The sequence below is a fragment of the Callithrix jacchus genome, chromosome 6 (genome assembly GCF_049354715.1).
Source record: "Callithrix jacchus isolate 240 chromosome 6, calJac240_pri, whole genome shotgun sequence".
In the NCBI taxonomy this organism is placed as follows: Eukaryota; Metazoa; Chordata; class Mammalia; order Primates; family Cebidae; genus Callithrix; species Callithrix jacchus.
The window spans coordinates 12,530,694-12,555,301 of record NC_133507.1 but is presented as its reverse complement, the minus strand read 5'-3'; the positions used below and the strand labels follow the sequence as shown (position 1 = coordinate 12,555,301).

The 24,608-nt window shown below is 44.7% G+C and overlaps 1 protein-coding gene across 22 annotated transcripts in view; it reads left to right on the top strand.

The window, feature by feature from the left end:
• LOC128932316 (uncharacterized) overlaps positions 1-24,608 on the top strand; it is a 455,935-nt gene that overhangs the window by 16,475 nt on the left and 414,852 nt on the right. For 15 of the 22 annotated variants that reach the window (XR_013536602.1, XR_013536600.1, XR_013536612.1 and 12 more), the window contains exons 1-4: positions 9,414-9,735; positions 13,955-14,010; positions 17,753-20,577; positions 22,860-23,011. Coding sequence is in view for 3 of the 22 variants with exons in the window: in XM_078375994.1 (XP_078232120.1) it covers positions 10,066-10,144; positions 10,567-10,699; positions 10,870-11,041 (384 nt within the window). In the remaining 19 variants the exon portion in view is untranslated. The other 7 variants (XR_013536596.1, XR_013536595.1, XM_078375995.1 and 4 more) reach the window with 7 other exon arrangements.

The following is a 24,608-nucleotide window of genomic DNA, read 5'->3' as shown; positions in this document are numbered from 1 at the left end:
AATGGTAAAGAATCCAGGATGTAAATGTCGGTATGGACAAGAGTGCGGAAAGGGCAGAAATATAAATCCATGAGTTCTAGAAGGAACTGGGCATTAGCTTGTCAGGTAAGGAATAGCTTCAGTGTGTCAGGACATCTGCAACTGAGGAATCTTAATAGATCCCAGGCAAGTGGAAATCAGTGAGTTAGGGATGGCAGAAATTCCCAAACTGTGCCTTCCCAAGCAGGTGTAGCCAAAACTACAGATCAAGACAAGTTCTTTGAGCCCTTAATGAAAAAAATGGTACATATTAATTTATGGATTTAAAAAACATGCTTGTGAAAAAGAACAGAGTCCACAAATGCTCCCTTCAAAGTAGGCATTCTCATTTGCAGCACAAAGTCCCATTAGTCAAGAGATGTGGGTTTTCCAGGGAACCTAGGGCTCCGTATGAGTCAAGTCCTGACTCAAGAACCAGTACAAAGAAGTCGGCTGGAAATGAATTGGGAGTGATCAAAGCCAAGGACCAGGAAGGCGAGGAGTAATCTCAAAGAAAGAGAAAAATGAGATAACAGGGTGATGACTGGTGGTTTGGGCCGCCAGAACAAGGCCCTCTTTTTTCTTTTCTTGTTTTTTTTTTTTTTTTTTTTTTTTTGAGACAGAGCCTCACTCTGTCACCCAGGCTGGAGTGCAGTGGCACAATCCTGGCTCACTGCAACCTCTGCCTCTCAGGTTCTAGCAATTCTCCTGCCTCAGCCTCCCAAGTAGCTGGACTACAGGCACATGTCACTATGCCCGGCTATAATTTTTTTTTTGGTACTTCAGTAGAGATGGGATCTCACCGCGTTGCCCAGGCTGGTCTCAAACTCCTGGGTTCAGGCAATCCGCCTGCCTCAGCCTCCCAAGGCACTAGTCAAGGCACATTTAACAGCCTAACTTTGCCTTGTCTTTTTTAAAGAAGCTCTACTAGTAAGTCACTCGGTAACTTCCTACAGCATAGAAATGGGGTTATGGACAAGCTATCATTGGAAAGCCATTCTTCCTACCTTGAGACAAGCAGCTCACCCTCCTTCCTAGATTCATATACATCCCTTCTAGGAGTGAAAAAAAAAATTCAATTAGAGTTGGCTCTAATTATTTTTCTTCATGGGGGCAATAGGGCCCCAGGCCCAAATCCTTTACTTTTGGGAATGGCTATTTTGAAGGGAGAAACCCTCCCTTGTGGGCTTTGGTCAATCTAATAATTCTCTTCAGTCCAAAATCTGGGATATGGCCTGGTTTAGAACCAGATAGGGACGAAGACCTCAAGGGGACAACTGGAGGATGGAAGCCTAACCACTGGCCTCACAAGGACTTGAATTCCTTTAACCACCAGCCACCCCCCTAACCACAGCCCTCTCTCTTTCTGCCCCACATCCTGGCCTCCAACCTACACACACAATCCAAAGTAGGAGTTGTTGAGGGGCTAACTGGGAGCAAGCCACAGTCCCTCCCTCTGGCAAAACGCCGTCTTTTCCTCTCCTCTTCCCTTAGGCAGCCTTATTGGGGCTCATTCCAAATGGAGTTCCTCTCCTTCAGAAACTTATGCTCAGGATCAGAAGGGGGAACAGGCAAGTCAAACAGTAATTTGTTCCCAAGTGCCTCTGACCATCATGGTCTTTAATTTCCATCATAGTTCTCTTTCCAAAGCAAGATTGGACCAAGGTATGCATTCCCGGACAAAAGCTCCTGGATCCCCATGCCCTTGACCCAGCTCTGACTCCTCAGATGCCAAATCCTCCCTCTCCTCCCTTTCCTTCCCCTCCCTTCCCCTCCCTTCTTCTTCTTTCCTCTCCGTTTCCCCTCGCCTCCCCTGCACTCCCCGTCTGTTCTCTTCAGGACTCTGCTGCTCTTTTCTGTTCTTGCTTTCCATGCTTTCCCTTGCTGTACCACATCCTGCACATCTTAGCAAGAGCAGGATGCAGGATGCGGCTGTGTTGGTCTACATTCAATTTTTTAATTGTCTACAGCATGACAAAATAGGTACCATGAAGCAAGAAAGGCTCATGGATATTCCCGGGAGGGCAAAACAACCTCCTTCACCTGGCCCGCTGTTTGAGTTTGAGCTCGTTAGTCAGATTGCTCCCACTGCTGCCTTCCTTCCTTCTTGGAAGGGAGGCGCCACAGACTGGAAAGGGATGGTTCACAAAAGACAAATTCCTGACCTATCACTTCCCTTCTCTTGGTTTTCTAGTCTCCATCTGGAGACTAGAAAGAGTTCCTGATCCAACAAGCATGTATTTCTCTCTTGGAAAAGCCCTGCCCTCTGTGGAGTGAAAGCCTGTTCCATCCAAAGGCATTTCCATTAAAGAGGTTGCCGGACCTTGCAGTCTTCTACTATGACTGCCTTGGTGACTCTCCTAGGTATCAGGGCATAAGGGACACTATATTGCACTGAACATGGGACCACAGGATTACACACTTGACTGTATGCCCCCTTCAGACTGGGAGCTTACTGCAGGCAGGAGGTTCTCACAAGGCGGGGACTCAGATCCTTCTCTAACTTTGCAGATTCGTCAATGAAACGTGTGGACTGTCTCCTATAGGAAGCTAACTGGAGTCAGAGGTCACCGATGAAGGAAAAGCATGTCAGAACCAGACTAGTCCTGGGCCCTAGACTTCCGTATAGGATATCTTGCTTTTTAAATTATTGTGATTTGGACATTCCTGAGCAGTCTTCTGCTTCTCTGAATCCCAGTTTTAGACTGTTCTCCTTCTACGAGAGTTCTACCTGGGACCCGCTTAGAAGGTTTCTCGAGGCTGCCTGGGCTTTGGAAGGGAATAAAGTGAGAAACATTCCTGGCTGGGCTTTTGCAGAAGTCGGAAAAGCACCTGACTGTGAACAACCACCCGCTTCATGAAAAGAAGCCAGTTCTTGGCCCTGTATCTTTTTCACTTCATTAAGAAATGTCCGCTACTAAGAAAAAGCTTTCTCTGGAAAAGAAACTCATCCACATACCTTCACCTTTATGCTTTTGAGAAGGTTTAGGGCTCTTTGGAAAGGACAGACCAGATAGGAGGAGGAAGGACTAAAGAGTAAGAAGGAGGGAGACTTTCCACACAAGCATGGAACCTCCTGCCAGCCCCATCCAGGTTGGAGGTGAGCTGTGACCGAAGTCGTCCAGAGCACATTCAGAGTTGTAAGGTATTTGCCTTAACTAGAGTGGCTTTTCTTCTTGGCCACCAGTTGTCTTGCTACCAGGCGGGGCTGTGTGTCTCTGGCTGCCGAGGGGCAGCGAATGAGGGCAGGAGCAGGAGTTGAGTCTGGAAAGGTCAAGCGCCTGTCCTAGGTACCCTGTGTGCCATCGCCATCCTCCATCTGGATATTTCCTCCACAAGTAATCCCTACATATGGGGCCAAGGTTCAGCCAACCTGGCGGCTTTGCAAATTGCTTGACTGAGAGGACAGCAGCACTGCCAGACCCAGCCAGGCCTCTGGTCTTGCGTTTCTTTCTGTCTTCTCTTCAGTCTTCCTAGTTAATTTGGGTCCTACACCTGGCCAGAAGGTAGTAAGACAATTGGTGGCCAAGAAGATGAGCCACTCTAGTTAAGGCAAGTACCTTATATCTCTGAATCACAGGGAATACTGCTGGTTCTACCCAAGACAGACCTGCCCATTCCTTTTCCTTCCTCTACTGAAAATCTCTCATGACTCAATTTCTATTTCTTTAAATCATGAAATTCAGAGGAATTTGACTCTTCCCCTGGAAAGCAGCCAGCCTAAGGCTCACTATGACCAGTGTCTTGGTATTTTGGTCGCTGTCTTTCTCTCTTCCCCCCGTGGCTGTGGCTCGTTGCCCTCTGGATGCCTCATTTCCTTTTCTGTCTCTATTATTGTCTCTGATCACAGCTTCCCCACCACTGTCTGTTCTGTCTCTCTCTCAGGGTGGCTTTATCTCCCTCTGTCTCAGTCCACAAATGTAACCACAAGAACCTCTGACTGTCTCTCCAGAGTCCCCAGGTCTCTAGGCATTAGATGAAAATACCCTCCTCTGGCATTCCCCGTTTGTAAAGAATCTGTTGGGGCCCCTCAAAGAGTGACAGCAGGGAGGGTTCTGGACCCACGTGTCTCCTATCCATCCTCAAAGCTGAAGGGAGGATGCCCTCTCTCCTCCCCGTGCCATATCTAAAGAATTGCAATGAAACACATGTGTTACAAACTTTACCATTTACTCATTCCCCAGTTCTGGACTTTCTAATCATAAGGAAGCACTGTCTAAGTGATACTCCAGCCTCATCCCAGCTTCTCTTGGCCCCCATCAGGAGCCCCCAAGACTCCCATTGGCTATCATCTGGGCTGTCCCATCTTCTGAAGAGCAGCCCTCTGTCCTCTGTCCTTCAACTGGGAACACAAAAGGAGGCAGCTTCCAGACACAAGCCCAGCCCCTGTAGCACTGATCTCCCCAACACCTGGATCTTGGGGTCTTCCCTGCTCCCCCTCCTCCAGTCCTGTGCTGGTCACAGGAAGTCTCTGACCCTTGTTCCTGATAAGCCCATATAGCACCCTCAGAACTCCTAAGAGACAGAGTTTCCAGAATTTCAGGGCTTTCTCCACATTGGACATGTAGCCTCAAAGATTTCTCCTGGTCTTTAAAAGGCTGGTATGGCATAAAGGCAGACTATGGGACTTTAGTCACACAAAATACCATCTCCTTTAATACTATGAGACCTTGATGGGCTGAGGCCTGCTCACTCCTTGCCACCCCTAAACTATTTTCTAATCGAAGTGGTTTTCTAGTGACATTTAAGCTACTTTTGCAATCTAAAGTTATTTTGGTTCCCTATGAGGTACAGTAGAAGAGATAGGCTATGCAAGTTTGATATCCGAATCTAAGGAAGGCCTGGTGACCATCACCAATCCCCCTCCCCATGAGGACTGTATCTTTCCCCAGGATGCAATGAGCAACTTGAAGTTAGGGACTATGTATGTGCCACTTACTATTTAATGTCTCATATCAAGGCCAAGTTAATAGCTGTTCGGTGAACAATACATGAATGAACGGAGACATGAGTGTGGGGTGTGGTGGGTTGAGACAGGGAAGGAAAACAGGCCCCAGCATTGCTTGCTTCCATGCCTTGTATACAGGCAAGTCATGAGTGGCAACTTCGGTGAGACACTGGCTTGGGGTCCAAGATGTCCTGAAAGTGGCAGGTCACTCACGGCTCAAGTACTCAAGCAACTGATCCAGAGCCAACGACCTTGGGAGCAGGCTGAAGAGCCACCCTCCTGAAGCAGGCTGCGGCTTGCTTCTTGAACTGAAATGTGATTTGACCATTTTTCGGGCACCCCAGTCTTGTCCTAGGACCCCCTTTTTTTTAGCCTCAACTGCCACAGGGGAGCTTGGAACTGTGTCTCAGCTCTGGTGTCTCTGGAGGGCCCTGTCATAGGCAGAGCTCTCTGGCAAGAGAAGCTGGGGAGCTTCACTCCACTTGAGGGATCTCCTGTGTCCAGGGCCAGCCCTCCTCCCTTATCCGTGGGTTCTAGGGGTGCGGAGAGGGCCATGTGGTGGCACTGACTCTCAATGGCCGGGCTTCCTGGGGACCGACTTTGGGTACATATCATGCAACTGCTTTTCCGTGGTTTCTGTGCACAGGGCAGCCCAGTCCCACCCTGGAGGAAGGGCCACCCCTTTCCCAGCCTGCCTGCCTGGGGCTGAGCCAGGGCCCACTGAGCCGCTCAGGGCTGCCAGAGCTCCAGGGGAGTGTGAGGGGATCCAGGACCCGTGCTCCCATCCCTCAGTCCCCAACAGTCTTTCTTTCCTTGGCCTCACCCATGCAGTCCTGTTCCTCTCAGTGGGAAACAGACTGCAGTTAAGATGCAGACCTTTTTGAGAGAAAAAGGTAAAAAGGTATAAGGTTGTGAGCACTCTTCTCCTCAGTCAACAGTGCCCACCCGGTCAGGCAGAACAGCTGTGGGAGGGCCTCTTTGACAGTGGTGGGAAGCTCCAAGAATCCTCCCCAGAGACACCTGGATAGGGCTGGATGGTGGAAAGAGATTCACATACACATGCCCGGTTGCACACACAGGCTTGGGACATGGGCCAGTTCTGAGGCACTACTCGTAAACTAGGGATGAGGTTTTCCCCAAGGGAGGTGGGCAGCTGGGTGCCCCTCAGCCCTCAGCTTCTTGCCTTGACCCATCTCTGTTTCTCTTCATCTGGATTCTATCCCCTAGAGAGCCACATCCCTAGAGTTAGGGGCAGTGGGAGGAAGCGCAGCCCACATCCCTGAAGCCTTCAGGCTCCATCCTCTTTGGGTGAGGTCCAGCCAGTCACCTCATCCTGCCTGCTCTCCTTGTCCTGATCTCACCCTCTCTTCCCCTAAAGGGCAGTCTTTCCTCTGTCCTTTCTCCTCTTTTGAGACCAGGACGTTTTCCGTCCTATTTGCTCTGCTCCTTCTGTACTGTCTTCAGATAGAACCTCAGCATTTACTTCTCTGTTTCTGCCCATCTGTCTCTCCTGAGTTGGGAGACCTGTGAGCGGTTAAGACCGATAAATAGTCCTTTGTTTTGATGCACTCCCCAGCAGCCACGGCCCAAAGCAGAGGCAGCAGGGAGCAGGCAGCCACCCCTCACTCAAGCTGAGACATCTTCCTCTTTCCTCCTCCCCAGGCCCAGCTTTCTGGTGCCGAGGAAGCACCGTATTGGTGATACTCCAGCCTCATTCCCTGTCTTTGTGGTCCCCTTCAGGAGCTCCCCCAAGACTCCATTGATCATCATCTGAGCTGTCCCTATCTTCTTGAGACCAGCCCCTCGGCCTCTGCCTTTCAACTGGGGACACCAAGGAGGCAGCTTCCGGGCACAAACCTGTCCCCTATAGCACTGACATTCCCTAAACCCAGAACCTAGGCGTTCCCTTCTCCCCTTCCCCGAGTCCTCAGCTGGTTGGTCTTAGGAAGCCTCTGAACCACATCCCTGCTAAGCTCATATGGCCATCAGAACACCTTCAGACCAGAGGTCTCCAGCATCTGGCGGCATTTTCCCACTGTATCCTAAGTCACCACATAGTTTTCTTTTCTCCAACATCGGTGCTGCCCAAGAGAAAGACCCTGATAATAGGCATGAGCGTTTTGGTTTTAGACTATAAATTCCTGAGTGGGCAAAGAACTTTCTGGTTTCCAACTTCCTATGTGCCTGGTCACAGGGAACACCCACTGTTTCCTGATTGACTCTCGTGGAGAACTTTTGGATGTTGGCTTCCTCTCATTAGCTGCATTTACCCATGAGAGCAGGAACTAAGGGGTGTGCCTACCTTAGCCATCCACCTGTACCCTGTATTTCCCTCTTCGTTCTCGGCATGTCAATCTGCCCTTTTCCACTACCCAGGAAGGTACTTGAATGCAAGAACTTCGTCTCATTCATTTTGGTATCCTCGCTGCCCAGCAAAGCTCAACAAATATTAGATAAAGCAACGAGCGTATGGATGGGTGAATTCCTGAACAAATGTCAGAGGAGACTGGCAACAGGGAAATGCAAAGGGAAGTGAACAGCATCCTGGCCAGGACACCACAGCTGCCAGGATGCCTGCTGGTTGGGTCTGTTAAAGTTTGGTTTATATACAAAGACTTGTAATGGACTTCCCCACAAAACCCTTTACTGCTGTCTCTCTACACGTGTGAGAACGATACATCAGCAGTACCACAGTTAGATACACCAGAGTCCTCCCTGAAGAGAAATCCTACCTCTTTCTCCTCCTGCTGGGGAAGGGGAGCACTGAGCAATGTGGGAAGCCATTCATTTCCTTCATAAAGACTTAGATACTTCCTCAGATGTCTGATTCTGGTTTTCAACTCCAGTTATGGCCTTGTCTCCACCCAGGGCACCTGAGATAGCAGAGTTGGCCAGCAGAAGGACTGTGTGAGGGGTCCTCTGGGCCTGAGGGGGGTTCCCCCTACCCCCACCCCCTGGGGTTGGAGGAAGGAAAAGTGGAGGTGCTCCTGTTAGGGTTTTGGGAGCAGCCTCACAGGGGCTCTTGGAGAGGGGGCATGCCTTGGTACCCCCTCTCCTGCCTACTCCATGCTGTGCCCACAAGGCTTCAGGAAGCCTCCCCAGAGGAGGAAGTTCAATCTCCTCCACCTGGGAGCCGTTTCTGAGCCTCCCTCATACCCAGGCTCCCCATGAGCTTCCCTGGAGGGGAGACCGAGGCTAGAGTCTGAAGAGTCCAGGAAGTCCTAAAACCTGCCCCCTTCCCCTGAACTAAGGTACCAGATGCTCAACCCTCCACCATTATGGGGGTATTTCCTGGCCATTCAGCTGGTCACTATTAAGCTATCATTTCTCTCTGGAAAGGATGCCTAGTCCCCATCCCTCTACTGCACTTTCCTAGGTTCAGTTCCCTTGTTTCTTGGGTAAGACTTCTGGGAGGGTTGGAGGAAGAGGCAATGAGGGGACAGGAGAAGAGCACTTTGGGCTTCCTGTCCTGCCTTGGGTGGCTCCCTTCACTCACTGTCTCCTGCCTCTGACTGGAGCAAAAAGAAAATGCCTGCAGGTCCCAGGGCCACCCTGCCAACCACGGCTGGTCCAGTAGGCTCTTTCTTCTGCATTTCGGCCCTGGTTCCTGATTCTACCTCTTCTGAGTCCTCTTCTGATTCACCCTCTCCTTCTTCTTCCTCGCCCCTACTCTTCTTGGCTTCCCATCACTTGCCCTCTCTTTTAGTGTTCCTGTCCCTATCTCACCAAGGGCTCTCTCCTGTCTGTAATTCTACTTAATCTCTGCAACTTTTTCCATTCCCTCCATTCACCCAGGACACTTTGCCCTCACAGTTTCTCCTTTCCTCCTATGTATCTGTCTCTTGATGACCCATTGTCCTTTTATAGAAGCTGAGGCTGAGGCTTGTCGGGGGTGATGGCCTACATGGGAGAGCAGGACTTAGTAGACAAGGCCCTGTATCCTTGCCACCCTGGCCTCTGCCTTGCCCCTCTTCCCTTTTGCCCCAGTCACCCGCCCAAAGGCTCCAGCTCTGTGTCCAGTGGGGGAGCCCCTTGGGGAGTCCCAGAGTCTACTATTTCGTACCCATCACCCTTACCCACTTCCTTGCTGTGGCAAACCCACAGCCACCCTGTATATTGTATATGTATACTTGTTTCTATTTGTATATAGATAAACAAATTTAAGAATCTGCTAAAGGAGGAAGCCTCACAGGTATGCAGCCTGACAAGTTATCAAGTGGGTCTCTTTGAATCCCTTTTTGCTTCTAGGAGAATTGTGAGCCATGGGGTGCCCCCCTGCAGACCCCAGAGCTGCTGCTCCCCCCAGGTGTGCAGGACAGTTTGTAGGAGGCAGGGACCGTTGGCTGCCCAGACTGCTGCCTTTCCCCCACCCACCCAGTGGCAGTTGTGCCCGTTGTGTCTGTTGGAGCTTCCGGGGCAGCCCACAGTGTTCTGAGCATGTGCTGGCAGTTGCTCTGCAGAGCACCCAGTTCACTTCTCCCATGTAGTTCCTAACTGAGGGACTCTCCTGAAGAAGGGGCTTCCAAATGGTTAGCCCAGGCATCCTCTTCAGACCAGGCTGCTCCATCTCCATTAAGCCCAGGAATCGACTTGTGTATCTTTCTGGGTTCCTCATCCTTTGTGGCAGCCTGAGCTTCAGGAAAGGAAAGGCATGAGGAGTGGCCTTGGCTGGGATGTCAGGGGCCCAGGAAAGCTCCTGCCTCTGCCAAGAAACTGCTCCCTCTTTCCAGAGGCAGTTATGAACCAGCGGCATTTCTAAGTCTTTTAAGGTGAGTTATCAGAGCCCCTTCAGACCAGTGGCTGGGGCCGGGCGTGAGAGGCAGGTGGTAAGGGCAGAGAAGCAGGCCCTGTGCAGTTGAGCTGACTAGAAGGGCTGGGGAAAGGAGCTGAAAACACCCCAGATTTCTCAAATGGGCTTGGAGAGATCCCAGCACTGAGGCACTACCCACTCAAGCCAGAGATGAGCTTTTTCCAAAATCCAAGTCCATGAGGCCGGACCACAGGACTCTCATTCCAGGTGGGGTCCTGATGCTAAGGGGATATCCTGATACCCCTGTGTTCTCTCCTGTAGAATCTTGTCCCAATTGTTCCCATAAGCCATGACATGTCCCTGCAGCTGGAGGCCTTTCAAGGACAGCATGGGAGGCCTCACAGGCCCAGTGTGGCCTGTAAAGGAAGGTAAATCAGTGGCAGGGCTGAGTCTGTGCCTCAAAAGCTAACACTCCTGTTTCTTGACTTCCTCCCTTCTCCATTTCCTGAACCTGGATGGATGCTGACAGGGATGGTGGGAGGGATGAGACAGGACCTCATTCATTTGTTAGGAGATCCAGAGTGCAGCCTCTCCATTGCCTTGGTTACCCCCTTCCTCACTTCTAAGTGCTGCTCATGCATATATACTTATTGCTCCCTTTTCCTGAGATGGTACCTAGCCTCCTTTAAGAACTGTAAATGGGAGGAGCCTCTTCAGTGAGAGCTCAAAGCATAGTCAGCTGCCTACGACTGAGCCTCCTCCCTTCCTGCAGCCTCTGCAAGTTCACTCTGGCCTTTCTTATCCTAGGTGGCCTCCAGTCCTTTGTCTCTGTTTTTGCCTTTGATCACAGCTTCTCTCCAGTTGTCCCTTTGGCTTGGCAGCATCATCCAGCAGCTCCTCAGTCTGCATCTGTTACAGGTGTATGATGATAACGATGCATGCTCTCCACAGAGTGGCTGGATGGGCCTTGGACAATCACTCAGGTACCCACATGCGTTCTCCAGATAAACTTTCCTCTGTGTATATGGAGAGAGAACGTTTAGGGATCACTGTTCTTCTCACCCATTCTCTCCGTTTTCCTCTCGGTCATCTGAGATGTCTTTCTCTGTGTGCCATTCTGCCTCTAATCATCATCTTTTTTGTTTGTTCACAGCGAAAAACTCTTCTCAAGGAAAGATCCAAAGTGTTCAAAGGTGAAGGGTGCCATCTTCTTCTTCACTGATTCAGAAGATATGGAGAACTGTCCCATTTCACCCATATTCCTGACCCCGATTTTCAATAGTGTTCCTAACCCAAAGCTCTTCCATTGGCCATCATGGAGTTAGCTAACAGCCCAGGGAACTGGTCTCTTTCCCTTTTCCCCTTATCACCAGGCACTCAACTGGAAAGGGCAATCAGATGGCTCTATATCAGACCCCACCACCCGGTCTTTGAAATTTATGTCCTACCAGTGCCACAGCCCCCTCCCCCACTTCTGCACTACTCCCAAGAGAGACCCATCCTCAGCAGCCTAGTATGTGATGCTAGTCCCGGAATGCTGTATTCTGGATGTCTACTCAAGGCCAAACTCCAATTACTGTCTTTTTTCCCTTTATTCAAGAACAATGCTAGCATCTTTTCATTGCCTACATCTCTCTTTCTCTAGAGCTCCTGGAGGGCAAGACACTGTTTCTCATATATTTCTGGATCCTTGGAGCTTAGCTCAGAGCTTGGCATAGATGCTCAGCATGAGCTTTTCTGAATAAAATAATTTCAAATGCCACATACCAGATATTGATTTTTTTTTTCCTGAAATTAGAGCTGAAAGGAGCTGAAAGCAAGCTGGGGGGCAATCCTGGTGTGCTCAGGGAGAAAAATGAGAGGGATGAGGGCTGTGAGACAGGCATGCATGTGTTCAGAAGGGGATTTAAGAACCAGTGTGCCTACTAGGGCAGAGTTAAGACTCAGCACACACAAGGCTGATCTTGAGGGCGCTTCATGAATTTCAGATTCAGGGACAATTATAGATCTTGAAGCGACCTATCACAAGTGGCAGTTGTTGCAAAAACACTAGAAAAAGACAAATCTCATCACGCTGATTAAAGAGGAATTTCACTCTCTGCCTAGGTAAGGCTCTAGAAATCGTGGGAATAGAACTCAGATTTGAACTATTTATCAGCCTACTGTCTCTACACACCTTTATGCCACACAATTCCATTTCCATTTTGTTCAGAGAGGGCTAGGTTTCTAGTTACTGATTCACATGCTAAAATCTTAAAAACGATTTCTGAATCTCTAACTGCACAAGTTTCCAGGTGAGATGAATATGATGAATTAGCTTCTGCAATCCAAAATTCTCGTGTGTGTGTGTGTGTGTGTGTGTGTGTGTGCTGGTTCAGGGACAGGCATGCATGTGTTAAGGTGGCTTAAGCTCGTGTGTGCCAGTGTGCTGGATTCAATGCACTCTGCACAACCCTGGCCACCACGTTGCCACCTCTGTTGCCTCACCTACTGGAGATCTTCACACTGGTGATGGCTGATCAGAGTATGCTGCTGGAAAAGACATCAACATCAAGACCAGGGAGAGACAAGAGCACAGAGATCGATGAGCAGTGACTGACACTGGCAGCCACCAAGGCCTGTGGCATTGGCATCTTCCATATCTCTAGATCTTCCCTGTGGCATCCCTCTTCTCTGTTCTCACTGCCAGTGTTTGGACTGGGACTATCAGCTCTTCTAAACCTACTCACCCATCAGTCTCCACACTTTCCTCATATCAGTCTTTCCAGAACTTAGGCCTATGACCAAGTTCCTCACAAGCTGCAAGCCACATGGGACTTTCTTCTGCTCCTGCTCACTGCTGTGCCAGTCCCTATCTTGTCTCCTAATTACCCTCAGGTCCAGCTCAAGTCTTCCCTTTCTTATAGGAATGATTAGCTTTATGTGTCACTTGGGATAGGCTGTATCACTTTGTTATTCAATGGAATGTGGATCTACATGTGAGACAACTGAGAGGGCTTTCTTATTAGGCAAGCATGGGAACTTCTCGGAGAGTAAGGGAATTTCTCTCCCTCCCCTTTCTCTTTTCTGCCTCATGTCCGAGCATAGGCTCTAATAAAGTCAAAAAAACAGTAAGTCATTTAGGAGTTATATATACCAAGTGCTTGATGAATCCAGATGATGCCTTTTTCAATTTTGCAAATGACAGTATATTAATTAGGCCAATTAGGGCTTTCCCGAAACTACAGAACCAGTAAGGTAGATAAATGATAGGTAGGTAGGTAGATGGAGAGATTAAATAGGTAGGTAGGGAGAGAGAGAGAGAGATGATAGGGTTTTATTCAAATAGTAGGCTTACACAGTTGTGGGGTTTGGCTGGGTAAGTCAGCACAGCTCATTCTGCAAGCAAGAGTCTGCCTTCCTTTCACAGAGTTCTGTGGAGGAAACAGGCAGCTTGGGGAAGTACAGAAGTTTGGAGAGGTTAATTGCTGGTCACTTCTGAGGTTGAATGCAGGTTCTGCTTTATGTCTAGCCCAGGTCCAGACTCAATAAAAGCTCGCATCATCTCCTAAATTTTTATGTTAAAACATTTCAAGCCAGGTGCAAAAGTAGGTGCAGTGTCATGTGCAGTGGTGCATACCTGTAGTCCCAGGATACTTAGGAGGCTGAGGCAGGAGGATCTTTTGAGCCCAAGAGTTTGAGGCTGTATGGTGCAATGGTTGCACCTGTGAACAGCCACTGCACTCCAGCCTGGGCAACATAGTGAGACCCTGTCTCAAAACAAAAATTTCAAATTTACATAAAAGGTATACAAATAGAACAATCAATACTTATACAGTCTTCACTGAGATTTATGGACTATTAACAATGTAATTCCTTTGCATGTGCATTCTCTCTCCCTCTCTCTCTCAAATCTACTTATAAAGTCCATATTCGCATGTCCTCCATGTCCCAATAATGGTCACTTTATCTTTGCAGCTTCTTCACCATATCAACCTTAAGTCCACTTGGCCCTCTCTCACTTTGCCCTTTATTTCATGTCCTTCAACACCACAAGCCTCAGACCCATGGCTCACCCACTCCTTGTCTCTCATACTCTGACCATCATGAACCCCTGCCTGTTTCCTCCGCTGCCTCTTCTCCCACCCTTTTCCACTGCTTAAACCTTTCCGTTCCACCCTCTAGAATTCACAGCCCATCATTAGCCAGACTCTCTAAGTTCTCACTTTCTTCTTACATGTTTACTTTTTTTTTAATAGGTGGGGAATTCAATCAAGAACCATGTATTGCCGATCTCTTGAGCTTCTGTCAACCAGTAAGTAGTTTTTGAATAAATTTAGGCATTAGTTCTTTGAGCCCTAGTTTCATATTTCTTAAGATGGAAATTAATGACAATAATAATGGCATACATGATTGTTAACAAAAGACACATGAAAGTGCTTTAGACGTTGAGAAGCCAAGTAAGTTTTATTTAGATAGCTGAAGACAGAGTTCAAGTTTTATTCATCTTTTTATCTACCGTCCGTCGTATGGCGCCTGGAGTCCAGGCTGACCTCGGTGTTATGACTGATTAGACTCAGGCGTTCGTGAACATGAGAGCAAGACCATTTCCCACAACAGCTCAATTGTTGGAACTCACTTTCTTCAGTAATGTAGACACTGCAACATTAATATGATCACAAACCAGAGATTTCAACTAAGTATTTTGTTTCATTTAGAATTTGAATTCACTGAATTTTTTTCCCTAAAAGTTGGCTTTCACTGTGGAGTCAGAATTGACTCTAGAGAGTAAACAAACCATGTCTTATTTTTATAGTTTTTTTCAAAGAACAAAACCCAAGTCAAATTTCTGTTTAATGATTAAAATATAGAGAATTTATTATTGGGTCTCCCTGCATTCCATTTTTGTCTCCAAAAAATACCCATCATTACATAAAATACCCAGAAGTTTGATGACTTTTGTTCTATCTATTTTTACTTGTCAACTCAGAACAATGTTTCATTCCAGTTTAGATGGTTTTCTTCGTGCACCTCATATTTGGATGGATATAGTCACCATGCCTGATGTTGGAATCCTAATAGTCTAATATTTTGCTAAGAGGGAAAGAGAGAGGGAAGGAAACAAACATGTACAAAAGACCTTTCCATCTTCTTTATGGAAATTATCAGCTTTACGCATTGAAAAGACCTGGTGCAGTCTGTATTATTTCTCAGGAGGAAAGTGAGACTGGGAGACTGGGACATTAACAGAAGATCCTGTGGCTGAGAAGCTCTGTTGATTTCCACAGCTCACGCTTTCCACTCTTTCACATTCTTTTTTTGTTTTGTTTTTTCTTTTTCTTTCTTTCTTTTCTTTTCTTGCTCTGTCACCCAGGCTGGAGTGCAGGGGCGCTATCTCAGGTCACTGCAACCTCCGCCTCCTGGGTTCAAGGGATTCTCCTGTGTCAGCCTCCCGAGTAGCCAGGACTATAGGCGCGGACCACCAAGCCCAGCTAAGTTTTGTATTTTTAGTAGAGATGGGGTTTCACCATGTTGGTCAGGCTGGTCTCAATCTCTTGACCTTGTGATCCACCTGTCTTGGGTTCCCAAAGTGCTAGGATTACAGGTGTGAGCCACTGTGACTGGCCTTTCACACTCTTTTCACGCCGCTTACCACACTCCCTTCTGGAAAGTGACCAAAGGCGTATGTTCCTCAGATTCTCTGTCAGGCTGAGCAAATCATGTTTTGTCACTTTCCCAACAAGCCACTCCACACTAATTACATTTACTCATGCTATAGTAAGCATGGATTCAGATAACACCTTTGCTATAATCCAATAATGTCCAGTGTGTGGGGTTTAGCCTCACTTTTGTCTCTGTTCATTTTGTCGTACAGAGTTATGACCCCAGGAAAACTAGTGGTCTCCAGAGAGAAGATTAGTACACTAAAATTAATAGACATGAGAAACCTCTTAAATATTGTCAGCATTTATAATTTAAAATTGTCATGTTTATTCAATATTGGAAAGTGTACAAGGTGATCTTGGCTATACATTATGACCTTTAGCCGCATCTGTACCAAGTGAACCATATTGTGTGGTAACATTTTAATTTCATATAATTAAACAGTATTAATATTATAAAAGCAAAAATGTTTTTAAACCTGCATTAATCATCTTGTTAGAAGAAAATAAACAATGTTTCTCTCTCATTATGTTGTTACCTACTAATTAATGAGATGAATCAAATTTTCCTGTTTCTCTAGATTTGCATGAGCTTAAAATACCTTTTCATCTACATTAGGTAGAATGTCAGAACTAGCTTTTGGATTATTTTAAAGCTTGGTAAGATCACAAGGCTTCCCTGAAAATATGTCCTATCTTGACAATGCATTAAACCTTAAGAAAAGTTTAATTAACAAATGTCAGAATGCATTCCTTCTAAAAAAAAATGTGATATATTAACAATTCCTTCCTATCTCCTGACTCCAACAACATCTTAACCCTTAAAGAAGAAAAGAGACATTTTATCTCAACATAGCTTTTGCTAACCAAAATTTGATGTTTAAAAATTAAACTACTTATAAACTAATATAAAATAAATGTTTTAAGCATTGAACTGCTTCAGTTTGCTTTTAGATACACATACCCATTAATTTACAGGTTACTTGTTTACCTAGTTTTGTATTATTAGACACTAATTCTAATCACAGTTTTACGTAGACCAGCTATGGCTACAAAGCTAGTTTAAGGTACTGTATAATATCTCTGCACTTCAGCTTTCTCTCCTGGAAGATACAGACAAATGATCTACTCCACATATGTTTTTTGGTATAGCAGATGAGAAATATATGTATGAACACCCTGTTAACTCTAAGGGCACATGCTAAAGGTTTATTTTAATTTTTTTAGTTTGTATTTTTTTTGAAATTATGTAGAAGTACAAGAAAAAATAAGAAGAGCAAATTAGCCATATTTTACCTTATATCTTACATGTCTTGTCTTTAGAGGTCTTTGTTTTGTTCCAGTCTGTTTTCTCTGTCCAAATAGAGATATGACCGCATGTGCAGTATAAGCAAAAAACTATAATACTGTTTTATAACTTACTTTTTCATATAATAATCTCCCAAATTAATAATAATGGTATATCCGTATTCCACGTGTCAATTTAATCAAATTCCTATTTCCACATTTTGTTTATTTCTATTACTTGACTGTTATCTGTGTACCATGCATTTGGATATATAGCTGATTATTTACTTAAGATAGACTCCTAAAAGTAAAATTGCAGAGTCGAAGGGAATATAAATTTTTAAACTTTTGCTCTATGTTTCTGAATTGCCCTAAAGAAAGAGTTTTCCCAATTTATACTATCACCAGCAAGGGATGAGAGTGCAGACTCCTCGCACACCCTCGTCAACATCAGATAGTTGCGTTATATTCGACCTTAATGATGTTATTGTGATTATGCTTTGCAGCATCCCTGGTATCTTTCTTTTTCTTCTTCTTCTTCTTTTTTTTTTTTTTTTTGGCCTTTCTCACCAAGAGACAAAATGCAGGTTGTAAAACAGAAAAGTGGCACTCTTTGAACTGGAATTCCTTTCTCTAGAGGCTTAAAAAGCTATTTCATAAAGAAATGTTGTTCCAGCTTTATAATTTTAAGCATCCCAATCACCACTGGCCCCTTGTAGGCCTCAGGCCTACAAGGATGTCTGGGCGGCCTAAGAAGAACATTAATATATGCGGCGTTTCTTTTTATTCCCTTTGGCGACCTGTGCCTTTGGGATGTCTTTGAGGTGTTTGATGCTTTTTGTAGCTAAAGTTATTGATCAGGGTAGCACACGGGAGTGCTAGCAGTGGCCAAGAGAGGAGTTTTTACCTGAGCTGACAGCCGATGTCGAAGGGGTCTGCTCACACTTCAAATAGTCTCAGGAGTCTTGATGCTCCTGACAAAACTCATCCCAAAGGAAAAAATCTTTTATCTTGGCTGGAAAATCAGGGCAACGTGATACTTAATGAATGAAAGGAAAACATTAGGTGACACATTTACAGTCATAACGGATTCATTTCATTTTGCAGTCACCTTGCTCTGCTGTGAAATTTTGAGTTCAGCAAATGACATTTATAAGAATGCCTTGGAAGCACATGTCCTCTAAGACCACTGTGGTACCCAGGAGTGCAAGTGACCATGTTTCACAGCTCTTCTTCTGAGAAAATCATAGATCTTGCCATTGTGTGGGGCACAGGACTACCTCTGGCCTATTAATTGTGAGAAAAGGTGACCAGGGTCACTTTTAGGCTGAAGCATTTAGCTGCGCTGACTGTCTAGCATTCTCCCTCTCTGACATGGTGAGGGGACAAAAGATATTCCAGGTCCCCAAGAGAAGACAACAGAGCAGAGGCTGCACAGAGCCACAGCAGGCCCTGGTGCAGGTGTGTGGAACAAACCACTATTGCTAGAGACACTGAGACTTTCGAGGTCGCTTGTTACCTAGCCCATCTTGACTGATTCAGATATTTGGAAGGTTCATTTTTTTCTGAAAGAACACTTAATAGCTATAAAGCCTACAAAAATGGGCCAGGCACGGTGGCTCACACCTGTAATCCCAGCACTTTGGGAGGCCAAGACAGGTGGATCACAAGCTCAGGAGATTGAGACCAGCCCAGCCAACATGGTGAAACCCCGTCTCTACTAAAGATACCAAAATTAGCCAGGCATGGTGGTGGGCACCTGTAATCCCAGCTACTCAGGAGGCTGAGGCAGGAAAATTGCTTGAACCCGAGAGGCAGAGGTTGCAGTGAGCCAAGATCACACCATTGCACTCCAGCCTGGGCAAAAGAGCAAGGTGCTATCTCTACAAAAGTCATCATTGACTATAGAGGAAGAATTGAAGGTCTGATGAAAGAAACATTTAACACATTCTTAAAACCTGAAATTACTTAAAGCCATTCCTAACTCTCACTGTTATCAGTGGTTTTTCCATCAATTTCTATTTCTAACCAAAATAAAATTTGGCATGCCAAATTTAAAAATGAAGGCAAATAGAGATAGCACTTCCTGAGTGCCTGCTATGTGCCAGATACTGTGCGAGGTAATGTATATGTTTTATTTGACTTGCAGTATCAGAGTAACCATGGGAGGCAAATGACATTTCCATTTCAGGAAGGAGAACTAAGATGAGCAAATATTGAGGGACTCTGAACCCAGCTTGATCTCACTCTACTGCCCTTGCCATTTTTTCCCTCATAGGTGCTTAGTACTTTGATTGCTATGTGTTAATCCAAATAGAGAAGATATTCTATTACTCATGTAATTGAAAAATATGTAACTTTTTCTCTTCTGGAGACAACAGAAAGCCTACTTCAACTCGGATCCAGAATGTCTGTACACAATGACACCATGAACGCTGCCAAGACCAAATGACAGTAGGACAAAAATAAAATGTTTCTTGGTGCCTTCTCTTTAAATAAATATTTGTATTTTCTCTCCTGCAGTAGTCGCCATCTCAGGTTTTCAGGCAGCCTCATCCAGTTAAGCCCTTTGCTAAAGGTCTCAGCCACCTACTTTGTTTCTGCAGGAGTTGAAACAATTTTTATTTGCAAACAGAGGTGCCAGTTGGAAACTGCCACTAGCAGGGTCCCTGTCAGAGCATCCTCCTCATTCTGGATGGCGAGTTCGCTTCTCTAATGCACTTGTCCAAAATGAAGAAGCAGCAGATGAAGGAGGAGAAGGAAAAGGTGGAGGAAAAAAGAAGACTCATGCATTCCAGTTGAGGTTGTCAAACTCTTTGTTGTAGAGTGTGGAGCGTTTTAGGCTTTCTCCACCTATCATCTGTGTATCTGTTCATTTTCCCCAGAAGTGTCCTGCTGTGTCTGGAACACATATGCCAGCACTATTCAAAGCCGTGGGAACACAGCACATCAGGAATATGAATCCTTAATTCTAACCAGCCAAATCTTCCGTGTCCTCCATCACATCTCGGTTATTCATATTTCAGCCTGTCTCATACTATTGCTTTTCAGAAGAGTAACATAAATAAACACATATTTCTATGTCTATATAATATCTTCCAAATCACAAACTTTTTCTTTCATCTTCACTACATATAAGATTATTTTTGCCTTTGTTAAAAAAACCAGAGGGTAGAAAAGTTGGGGAAGTCCCTTCTTCCCTAAAATTTTTCTTATCTGTAAGACCCTCTTCAGGTCAAAACTCCTCTGAGAATCTTCTCTCCATCTAGATTAGACTCTCTCCTCCTACCTACAGGAACACATAGTATCCTCTCTGCCCCTTATTGGCCCCTAATACGCTTTGAAACACTTGGAAGAGTGTGAATGAATGGAGAGAGAAACACTTGGAGCCAGCCAGAAGCTGAACTTGAAGCGCAGCCCTGACACTCAATGGCATCACTTTGGACAAACTGCCTCTCCCTCCTACACTGTGGTCTGTTCATCTGTAAATGGAGATGACAGAAGCTACCTTGTTTGATTGGTATACAGATGAAACATGGGAATGCACGTAAAAGACTTCACCCAAAGCCTGACTCAAAAATGGCCAGTCTCTCTCCCTCCTCGTAGCCCCTCGAAGGCAGAGACCTCATCCCTATGCCTTTTTCATCTCTCATTCTCCACAGCATTCACAGAATGCAGAGCACATAGGGGAGCCCACAATCAATATTCCCGGAATTGAATCATATAGAGGCCAGTCCTCAGATACCACCCTCAGAGAAAAACTCCTCTGTGGGGCAGTCAGCAGCCAGACCTTGCTTGTCAATCAAGAGTGTCCTTTGAAGTCCAGAGGCATCTTTGATACCAAGGATCCTGAACTGAGCCAGGACTGATGTGCCTGCGTCGTGCCAGATTCCAGTTGGGCGGGAAAAAGTCCTGGAGGTGCCCTGAAAATGGTAACCCTTCTTGGTATCCATCCTTCCATGTATGAAAAAACACCAGAGGTGATTTTATCTGGGATAACAAAATATTCATCTTATAGATTACATCATTTGGTTAGGAAAAGGCCTGTTGAAAGAGAGAATATTCACTTAAAATTAAGAAGTATGTTTTCTGTTGCTGACATGAGTTGTTTTTTTATTTTTGCTTTGTTTTTGTGTTTTTTCATTTCCCTATTGATTTTAATTAATTTTGTCCTAGATTCATGAGCTTTGTAAACTTGGAGATTTTTTAAAAATTTAAATAAATTAAAAGAGGCTTCACGTTTTCCCCAGATCACCAGGCTTTAATATTAAATTACTGTTTTCCAGCAGGATCATCTGCAAAACTCTGATTTTGTTTCTTCTTCTGTTCCCATCCTGATAATTGTGGCTGAATTCCCTTGTCTTTAATATGCCATATATTCTCCACCTGGCAAAGGATTCAGACAGATACAGATAATAAATACCCCGTAGACATACAGACAGAGAAACTGCTGTAATTGCTTTCATAATGACTCTGAGACATCAAAGGAAGGCAAATAATGGTATTTAACACTGTTTCCATTCTTTAGCTGAAATGTAATTTTATAGAGTTATTGTCAGGCAGCGCGGTGGACGTACAAGTACAACTGTCATATTCTGCTCATATTAATTAGCTGCCCACGAGAGGGCCAGGCGAGTAATGGCAAAGTTCTCCTCATTTCAGATGGTCTGATATTCAGACAGAACCATAAGTACAATAGCTTGATTAACATAGTTGCTTAGATCAGGTTTTCCCTGGGAGTGTGTCAATTGGCATTTTGAAGAATCAATTAATTAGCACTCCAAATAATCCATTCTTGGGTTAATGAAAGTGTTTTGTACAGCTGCAAAAAATTACATGAAGAAAAACTAAACCTTTCCAAAGTGGCAATGAAAAAGATTTATCTAAGAAAACTATGTGTCCATTTCAAAATGCCACTGAAAATGTGTGTTTCCTTTTAAAGCCATGGAATTGATGTGTGTGATCCTGACCACAACACGTTCATTTTGGCTTAGAAGGAAGCAAGGTGTGGATGTTATGATGAGGCGAAAATGAGAACTTTTATTTTCACTATTTTGTCTTGTAATCGTGTTACTTAATTCGGGTAAGTCACGGCCAACATTTTGCATATCGTTATCCACTATTTTAAACAATTACTCTTTCAAGACAGGGTGCTTATTAACATTTTTCAAATGCCAGTATCACACAGATATTTCTGCTTTTTAAAGTTTGGATTTAATTTTCAGACAAATGAGAATTACATGTTGGAAGGGCAAATTCATTTTTAATCAAAGCTGTTTGGCTTAGAGATACGATACATTGTTAACACAAAGTTTACATTATTGGAAAACCAAACTGTGAAAATTCCAGGCACTTTTGCCATCATTAAGATGATACTTTTGGCAAACCTTAGCAATTCTTCCTTTGACTGCAAAAGAGGGCTGATGTGATCGTGGCCTTTCCTATCTCTCTTGAGATCCAAAGTTTTGAAGGAGCTACTTTTGTGGCAGGGCTTTCTTGGCTCCGAATGAGATAAATCAAGTGTACCAATGGATAAAATAGTTTATTTGGTTATTTAAATCTTCCCAGCATCCAAAACTTGGTGTAAAGTATAGCAGGTATTATATTTCCACATTATTCACTTCTCTAGAAACATCCGCATTTATCAGCTTTCCTGATTTAAGTCATTTAAAAATTATGTACAAGGGCCTTGAAATGGAAGGTCTGCAGTACGTATGTGTTAAGGTAAATGAATCATTTTATCAACTAAATTCCGAATTTTATCATTTGTAGGATTGGTTTTACATTGTTTGGTAGTGTGAAAAATGTTATTTCTCATTACCAACAATTAGTGACTTCCCAATTCATCCTCTTTCATAGATATGATTATAAACTTAGGTAAAAATCAGCAGATTTAAAACAGAACAAAACACATGTTTTCTATCAGATAGGGTATTCTTTCCTTTCCTTTATCCTAGTTTGGTTATAGATAAGAAAGTGTTTGAATTCTGATGAGGCTGGAGTGCATTTTGCTGCCTAGTAGTTTTTGGATGGGAGCTGTAGAGCTGGTTATGTGGGAACAGTAGGTCTCAGAAGGGCATATACATTTAACATATGTCAAAATCAAGAATACACAGGAAAAAAGGTAAAAACACACAGGATTAAATAGAAGCAGGCTGCTCATGTCTTTCCACTAAGATGAGAAATTCCCTCAAACTTAACTGTTTCCTTTCAGGCTTAATGAGGCTGAAGATGTGGGTGATGAGGAAGAACCTCTGTTTCTGGGGCTGCTGAGGGACGTACCCCACACCTCCCTATTCATCTCCCTTTCAAGGTGAAGAAGCGATGGGCCAGGGCTTGTTTCCTAGGACATTGGAACGGGTGCTGGTAAGATTCAGCATTGCTTGTTTATTGCTCATTCTTCATTTTTAGATTCTCGTAGAAATGTAAAACGACAAAGTTTCATTGTCACTGCTCACTGTGGACTTCAGCCAGAAATGAGATCTATTGCTTATTTTGCTAATCAGCTCTTTCCATATCTGCATGCTCATTTTCTGATAGCTGATGAGGCGACAAGGTCATTGGACGTACAAGTACTTATTTAAAAACAGACATGAGAGTGAGATGGAGGTTAGTTGGGTCTATCAGAGCTGTCAATCAATTAATGAAAATTATTGAGCAAGGACACTGTGGGGGAAGTGAACAGAAGGAAGGAAAATGACCATGGAGACACAACATAGGGAAAACGACAGAACTGACTGACTGTGCTCACGTGAGTGCTAAAAACAGACATGCTCACATCCCAAGTGAGAGACCGCTCCGAGAAACACAGTGACTGGAGGCTCTGCCACTCCAGAGTCTCAGAAGCTGACAGCACAGGGCTTTCGCCCAAAGGTATACCCTGAACAATGCCTTTTCTCAGACATGGAGGACAGAGGTGTCAGGCCAAATGGGATGAATATTTTATTAATGTGCAAAAGACCTGTGGCCAAGATTTCAAGTGGTTTAAAGGCACTATTATTCAGACCAAAATTTGGACTAAATACAGGCCACACAAGTACAAATAGACCCCTTTTTCAAGAGGAGGAAATAATGGATCCCTACCTGTAACTGTATAACAGACATGGATGGCAAAACGAGGCTAGGGAATGCTCTGTAAATGGCCACTCTGTCACTACTGCCCACCGTGTGCTGGTGCATTCCAGTCATCATAACAGGAAAGAAATAATTCATAACCTGATCCTTGGGGGAAAGAAAGAAGGGATAAAATTATACATTAAAGAGTGAAAGGAGAGAAAATGGAAAGAGAGACTGAGGAATGAGGGGAGAGGGGAGGAAAAATGGCCAGGATGCTTGTGTGAATGAAAGATAGTGAGGCAGAAAAATAAAAAGGCTGCAAAGTCAAAAACGGAAAGATACTGACACCAAATCTCTGCAAAGCGTTCAAAATTCTCCAGCTGCCACGCTTTTAATTTGCTACCATTCTAATTAAAATGCAAATTAAATTTATAATTAGCATCAGCGCTTTCTAAAGAAACCTCCTTGTTCGCTGCACAAACATATGGGACGATGCTGTAGCGTAAAGTTTGTAAAACAGAAGTAATGCACAAAGTGTTGGGGGGGGGAATGGAGGATTTTTTTTTTTTTTTGCCTGGGAAACAAGTTTTATGCAGACTTGGGGTTGCCTTAAGGAAATGGCAGTGGTTCTCAGAGGAGGGTTGAAGTAAGTGAGTGTCCCATTGCAACAAAAGGATTGCTGAATATGGAAGATGGGCTGGGCTGTGACTTTATGTTGAATCAGGTGTCAAGGGTTACCTCGTGTGTCATCAGGATTGTATAGGAAATGCCGAAAGGCAAAAGGGGTCAAAGCGTCTAATCAAAAAGTCTATGGCCAAAATTAACCGATGCTTGCTTCCAGATAATTAATTTAAAAATTGATGGGGAACAAAGTACCAAAATTACCTCATGATTCGAACACGTATCG